The sequence below is a fragment of the Scardinius erythrophthalmus genome (assembly GCF_964197995.2).
Source record: "Scardinius erythrophthalmus genome assembly, chromosome: 9".
Lineage (NCBI taxonomy): Eukaryota > Metazoa > Chordata > Actinopteri > Cypriniformes > Leuciscidae > Scardinius > Scardinius erythrophthalmus.
Window position 1 is genome coordinate 3,590,349 of NC_138229.1, and position 7,973 is coordinate 3,598,321.

The following is a 7,973-nucleotide window of genomic DNA, read 5'->3' on the forward strand; positions in this document are numbered from 1 at the left end:
CTTTGGTTACATGTCGTTTTTGCCAAAATAACTTGTGAGATGTGTGATATTCCATCATGTCAGCAAAGTAAACCGTGATTACAAGGTGTTCGGTTTCATTTCTTCACTCATTTCATTTCTTTATCTAATTGATGAATAGTCTATCCTCAGGCGATGGTTTAAACGTCTAGTACATTTTCACTGACAGCCCAAATTTGGCCTTGTTTTAGCCTAGGCTGTGTTTGGACGGCTATTAGACGTCTTTTATAGCAAATAATAGCAAAATTGCTTGCTGGGAATCCTCAACACCTCAGTGATTGGCAGGTTTGTTTCTCAGTGACAGCCGCAGCAGAAACATGTTATGCTTTGTTAACCTTTGTGTTTGTATTTGAAGTATATGAAGAGAATAATAAGTAAAAAAAAAATCCCTCATCCATCATATTTGTGTAAGAATTTATTTAGACTTTATAATAGTTCACAACATGCAATGTACAAATTTACATCTTTTACAAGTGACCGACTCAAGCTCCTCCATATATTAAAATTTCATGTCTATTTACATATTTTTACAATTTCATCCTGACACAAAAGTCCAGTTTAAACAATCCTCAACAGTTCTGACAGAAGAACAATGTTTCTCAGTGACAGCCGCAGCTTCCCGCCACCATGTCATCGTACTGCTTCAGCACCACGTTCTCGTCGTCGTCGAAGTACAGCAGGTTGATGCTGAAGAGTTTGTCCGGGACGCAGCAGGGCGTCTCGATGCCTCTGGTCAGTTTGAGGGCGTTGATGATGGACTGGACCGTGGCGTGGTTGGTCGGCCTCATGTTCTGACCCAGGGGAAACGGACAGGAGCCTTTGCAGTGGTAAGCGTTGTATCCGCGCGGAGACACGATCCACCCCGACCAGCCGATCTCCTCGAAGTCCACGTAGAGAGGCAGACGCTGACACGGCATCTTCTCTGCGCTGTCGTCAAAGTCTGCGGATCGAGCGCTTCGACGGGGCCCCGCGGGGAGAGGGAGGCTGGGAAACGGGAGGCTTGCTCCAACGGGAGAATCATCTGAACCTGAAGAGAAAGAGGAGTGCAGGTTAGAACCGTAGACTGTAACAAAATATGGACGTAGTGTCCGTGACGTCACTCATAGGTTTCTGAAGAGCATTCTTCCGGACGTCGCCATCTTGGCAGCGCGTCACTCCCGGATAAACGAATGGGCAAAGAGGCGGATGTGACGTGACGCTAACAGAAAGCAGACAGACGGCTAGTAGAGACATCAGCGGCAATCCACCTGTCACTCAAGTGGCCACGCCCTTAATTATGCACAACTTTAAGGCTTAATATAATTTAAACGGATGAGTTATAAAAAAAATCACCCCCCTCACAGTCGTCATGAAGGACAAAATTAGCTATATAGACCAAAACCACTTTTTGTACCAGGCTGTAAACATGTTTTTTCCTGCTGTAAAGTTGGGCAGTTTAACATGGGGGTCTATGGGATTGACTCTCTTTTGGAGCCTCTAGTGGCCAGTCGATGAATTGCAGTTTAAGTCACTTCAGTGTTGGTTTCAAGAGAGAGACATGAAGGAGCGTTTAGGTGCCGCCGACCCCAAATATGATCATACTTGTGTGAGGAGCCCCTAACTTTAAAAAAAAAATTTAAGTGTATTTTTCAAATATATATATTTTGCTAACTAGTAATATATTTTATCATACATTTATTTTTTATAATATATACTTTCCATATTACTATATTAAAAGTATGTTCCCATTTCATCCTAAAAAAAAAATATTATAAATGTGTAAAATCATTTCTATTCAGTGTTATTTTAGCATCATTGAGATACTCATTTTTTATTTTCCATTTTAATTTTAGTTAAAGTTTCAGCAATTTTGTTGGGTATTTTTTATAATTTTTATTAGTTGTTTTAAATATCTATAAAATGTTGATATAGACATTTAAAAAAAAGTCTATATATGTTATATAGGTAAATATGTATGTATATATATAAGTTTTTATTTTATTTTATTTCAGCTAATGTTTATTGTATTTCAAGTAATGGAAATATGTTTTAGTTTTAGTTAAGTATAATAACGCTGTTTCTATTGCATCACTACATGTTTTTATACTCACTATAGTACTGTACTGTATTCTTTTAAGTATTGTTTCTTTTTTACATTTATTTAAACTATTTTTGTTTTAATAAATTAATCAAGTTTATGTTTTATTATTTACTAAATATTTTATAATGAATAATATACTATATTTTATTTACTATACCACTTAATTATTTATTTTTTGCTTGTTTTTTTTAACCATTTACTTGTTACATTTTTCCACAGACCCCCAAACTCCCTGGTTTGAATAAGCGCTAGTTTAAAGCAAGATGTCTTGAAATGTATTTATTTGAGTCTATCCGATGCTGTTTTGGGTAGAGGTCCTGTATATGAGAAGCAGGAGACTGTACTCAGTGTAAGAGGACAGTTGAGATAATAAAGAGATGCACATGTCCTACCTTTCGGAGTCTCGAGAGAAGCCGCCCGCCTGCCGTCGTCGGTGAACAGGACCAGCATGGGCTGTTTGCTGTGATGATGATGACGGTCTGATGCGAAACGCACACTTTTCAGGTCCATCTGAAGACCAGCCAGAGTCCTCACCGAGACCAGGACCCCCAGATTACTGCCCTCATCTGACGTCCAAGAGCGCACCTTCCAGATACAATCATTACAGTGTTTAAATTAATAAATTTTTAGCTAACTGTGATTTTGCATATGTACATTTCTGAAAAGACAGTTTCCTCTGATAACATATCAGTCTAAATTGTAATGTGGACACATGCATTTTCTTTAAAGCTGCTTTGAAATGATGTGTACTGTGAAAAGCGCTATACAAATAAATGTGAATTGAATAAACAGAAATGTAGTTAGTCAATATATTTGCACAAGCAACTCTTTGGGCCTGTTCTAAAACACATTCAGATACCGGCTAACCTTTTAATTTAAACAAAACCTGAGATTACGTTTACATGCAACCTAATAATCCATTAGTAATGGGATTGACGGCTCAAAAAAGCCTTCATGTAAACACATTAATCGATCTGATTGAGCTCGATCGGATTGAAAGGGTCGGTTTATTCCTTTTCTAATCCGATCGAGACGACATGTAAACACTTGATCGGCTTGAAAACCGAAACTGAAAGCACTGCGCATGTGCAATGATGTAGAAATAGCGTAATGACGTATGACGCGCGGAACGAGCTGTTATTCCTGTTGAATAAACTGTCTTATAAATGAGTGTCCCGTCATTCTTAAATTCTCCTTTCACTCAGCGTCTGTGAAGTGGAGCAGGACAATGTCCCACCGGTCCTTGTTTCGGATTGTCATCCACAGACAACTGGTTTTGGGCAGTTTTACTGCATGATAAATATAAACAGTTCATATGTCATAGTCTCCAAATTACGACCAGAAATGGATAAATATAAAGTTCAATGTAGAATGGTTATTATGCGCAAACAGTGGGAAACTGTAGGCTATATTCGTGCAGTGTGCGCATGTCAAAAAATATATTCCCATTATATTCCATATAAACACACATCAACCCGATCACATGTCTGGCCGTTATGTAAACACTACATTCAGATTCATCAATCGGAATGAATTCAGTCTGAATATATTTGTCTACAAAACTAAACTTTTAAACAAATGCCTGAACATTCGGATCAAATACTCAATATTTTGATAATACTGTTGAATTCCTATTTTAATTATGAAATGTGGAATTGCATAAGAGCATATCTTTAAAAGTATAAGTGAAGAGTTCAGATGCAAAAGCCTCTAAGTGCCATCTGAAAATTTCTTCTAGAATGATCATTTTTATAAAGCTCGTATATTTAAGTTCAGTAATTTCACTTAAATGGCAATGCAAATTACCTATTAATTGTCATTTCAGTGAAATTACTGAACTTAAATATACGAGCTTTATAAAAATGATCATTCTAGAAGAAAATTTCAGATGGCACTTAGAGGCTTTTGCATCTGAACTCTTCAAGTGTAGTTGTATGTTTTAGTGTGAAGTTTAACTTTAGGCATGTACCAAAATATTTAAATGTGAAGTTTTGAGAATGGCTCATTAACCAATATTGCTCGGACGCTATCCCTCTGTCCGATTGAAACAATTGTGCGTGTAAATCGCTCATTTTCGTTCATAGCCTAGGCTACTTACGGCTTGAGTGATGGTGAAGACCTCCCAGCCGCTGGAATGGATGGGAACCAGTCTGGACGAGAGCAGCTTCTTCCCTTGTGAGACGTTCTTTTTACTGCTGTCGAGAACCTGATAGACACTGACCTGTAGAGAAACACCACTTCCATGATTAACCAGAAGAACTTACTTTGTTGTTTTCCTCTGGAGAGTAATATAGTAGCGTACCTGACAGAAGTGATGCCTGTTGAAGGCGAGAGACGCTTGAGGTCTGAGCTTGAACAGATGAAGCTCGGCCGTCAGGATCTTCTCACTCTTGGCCACCGTGGACATGTTGAAGAGAAACTCCACGTGCTCACTGTGCACTACAGAGAGATGGACAGAGAATTCATGATGTGAAATGACATGTACTTTGTGCATTTTTACCGTGAGGCCTGTAACTATCACAAAAAACAACAACAACTCGATATTCAGGATAGCGGCTGATCAATATTGGTTAATGAGCCATTCTCAAAACTTCACATTTAAATATTTTGGTACATGCCTAAAGTTAAACTTCACACTAAAACATACAACTACACTTATACTTTTAAAGATATGCTCTTATTCAATTCCACATTTCATAATTAAAATAGGAATTCAACGGTATTACCATAATATTGAGTATTTGATCCGAATGTTTCTCATGATTCAGGCATTTGTTTAAAAGTTTAGTTTTGTAGACAAATATATTCAGTGCTGTGTAGATTAATTACGAATTGTAGTCGGATACTAATTCCAAATAAGTTAGTAACTTAATCCATTACGTAAACATTTAAGGTAATACAATCTGACTACTTTTAGATTACTTTTAGATTACTTTTGACAACTTGTTTATCTTGTACCATATTGATATAAAAATACATAGCCTATAGAAAGAAAATATATTTCATTATTGTTATCAACAACATGAATAATGAATTAATAATTTAACGCCATTGTGAGAATAAAATGTAGCCTAACCATGTAATCAATAAAAAATAACTTGTCTGATTACAAGTATTTTAAAATGTAACAAATCCGGATTACATGTGATCAGTTTTTGAAAACTCGGTTCTTTCAACCCATTTTTGGGTCACATATGGACAAACCCAACGGTTGGTTGGTTTATTTATTTATTAAACCCAGCGGTTGGTTTAATTTGTAAAAAATGTAAAATCCAAAGATTGGTAATTTTTGGTAATTGTTTAAATCCAACGGTTGGCTTCATTTCTTATATTTTTAAACCCAACGTTTGTCCATATGTGACCCAAACATGAGTTGAAACATCCCATCGTTTTTAGCGTGAGCGCATTGTGAGAAGACGACAACTGCTCTCCAACACTTTTCCATCCCAAATGTTCTTTTTAATGTCCACTTTCCCACTTCAAATGAAAAAAGAAATCAGAAAGTATCTTACGTTTATCGAAGAAGCTTCGGACCGTGTTTCCCTCCAGGAGCGAGGGGTCTTTGGTGACCCCGTCCACATCTGCGATGGTGTTGTACAGGTCCAGCATGTACTGGGGAGGCTGTTTGTGTCCCCGAACCAGTGCAGCAGGAGGATCCTCCATCCCAAACACCTCCAAAAGCCTCTTAATCGCCTCGGAACGCACTTCTTCGGACTCGTTCTGCACTGTAAAGTGGTTTTCCAGGTAATTGAGAGACGGTCTGCTGATGGCGAGTCCCATCATCACGGAGATCCAGATCACTGCAGGCAACATGATGATGAAATCCTCTGAGACGGTGTTTGGTAGGCTGGAACTGGACTAACTGAAGCTCCACCGGAGTGGCACCGGTTTATATGATGTTGGCCCAAAGTCTTCGGTCAACAGCCATAAAGAGCTGCTATTTAGTCGCAAATGTAAATCAACAATCAGTGAATGTAAAGCAAATCTAATGGCGGTGTTAACGAGGTGCGAACAGGACTGGTGGTCCTCGAGAGATCCTGGGAGGAAATTAGTGTTTATCAAATGTGCATTGCTGCAAATAAGCCTTATGTATTTAGATGAAAGAAAAAGGTTAAATCTATAGGTAAGATGTTTTAATGCACTACATTTCGCCCGTCTTGAAGAGTCTTTTGCGCGCGGTTTGCGCGCGACGGGTGGTTAACTATCTTCAGAATGGATCCATTAACTGAGACAAAACGAGGATAATGGGATACAGGGAACGATTATTTCGAAAGCATGCGCCCTGTGTTTTCATGTTAATGGCACACACACCTGCTCAAATAGATATTTGAGTCTGAGCAAATTAAAAATCACCTCATTTTAACACGCAGGACTGGATTTGCATAAATGAGCTCAATTCTCGTCGAGTTTGAATCAATAGATAGTTAATGTAATTGTGAGTGAGTTTTCTGGGCCGTTTAGACTAGTTTAATTTCTCATCTGGTGTGTTTGTTTTCATTAGGGCTCATTATAGTGTGTTTGAATCCCCTGATCCGAGATTTATTAATATACTCATGGCTGGCAGGAGCTCTTCTTATATTGTCATAAAGGAGCTTTGATGTTGCTTTAAGATGAATGCATTTTTGCAATCAGTTATTTTAGTTTTTGAGTTGTTGTGTTGTGACGCTTCAAAATCAAAGAAGGCCACGACTGAAGCATCATTAAATGCCTCTTAAACCTTGATAGACTATATTAGGCCTCTGCAAATACTATCTATCTATCTATCTATCTATCTATCTATCTATCTATCTATCTATCTATCTATCTATCTATCTATCTATCTATCTATCTATCTATCTATCTATCTATCTATCTATCTATCTATTCATGTCTATATGTCTGTCTGTCTGTCTATCTATCCATACGCCTATCTATCTATCTATCTATCTATCTATCTATCTATCTATCTATCTATCTATCTATCTATCTATCTATCTATCTATCTGTCTGTCTGTCTATATATATGTCTATCTATCTATAAATCTGTCTGTCTATCTATCTCTTTGTCTGTCTATCTGTCTGTCTGTCTGTCTGTCTGTCTGTCTATCTATCTATCTATCTATCTATCTGTCTGTCTGTCTATATATATGTCTATCTATCTATAAATCTGTCTGTCTATCTATCTCTTTGTCTGTCTATCTGTCTGTCTATCTGTCTGTCTGTCTGTCTGTCTGTCTGTCTGTCTATCTATCTATCTATCTATCTATCTATCTATCTATCTATCTATCTATCTATCTATCTATCTATCTATTCATGTCTATATGTCTGTCTGTCTGTCTATCTATCCATACGCCTATCTATCTATCTATCTATCTATCTATCTATCTATCTATCTATCTATCTATCTATCTATCTATCTATCTATCTATCTATCTATCTGTCTGTCTGTCTATATATATGTCTATCTATCTATAAATCTGTCTGTCTATCTATCTCTTTGTCTGTCTATCTGTCTGTCTGTATGTCTATCTATCTATCTATCTATCTATCTATCTATCTATCTATCTATCTATCTATCTATCTATCTATCTATCTATCTATCTATCTATCTATCTGTCTGTCTGTATGTCTAACTTTTTTAAGACGAATTCCATCTCTATAAATATATTGTTGGGATTACAGTATTTTGTAGGCTATTTTGCATATGCGACGCCTCTTTGTCATTTGCATGTCTTGCTAATGCCTTAATTATTGGTTGATTTGTAACGTGATTTAAAGCTGAGGCATGATTTGCATGTGTAACACTCTTTAGTGCATCTTGTCATGTAGTCCAAAGATGGTAGACTGAAAGATTTTCTAACATAGATTTTATTTACAAAATACTTCTTACATAATT

At 37.0% G+C, this 7,973-nt stretch overlaps 1 protein-coding gene across 1 annotated transcript; it reads right to left on the reverse strand.

The window, feature by feature from the left end:
- Nucleotides 1–617: 617 nt before the first annotated feature.
- admp (anti-dorsalizing morphogenic protein) lies at nucleotides 618–5,911 on the reverse strand (the record flags this gene model as incomplete). The annotated part of the gene is made up of 5 exons (XM_081373935.1): nucleotides 618–1,045; nucleotides 2,491–2,683; nucleotides 4,197–4,319; nucleotides 4,401–4,537; nucleotides 5,611–5,911. 5 exons carry the CDS (start codon nucleotides 5,909–5,911, stop codon nucleotides 618–620), a joined length of 1,182 nt encoding a protein of 393 aa, XP_081230061.1.
- Between the last annotated feature and the right edge of the window lie 2,062 nt (nucleotides 5,912–7,973).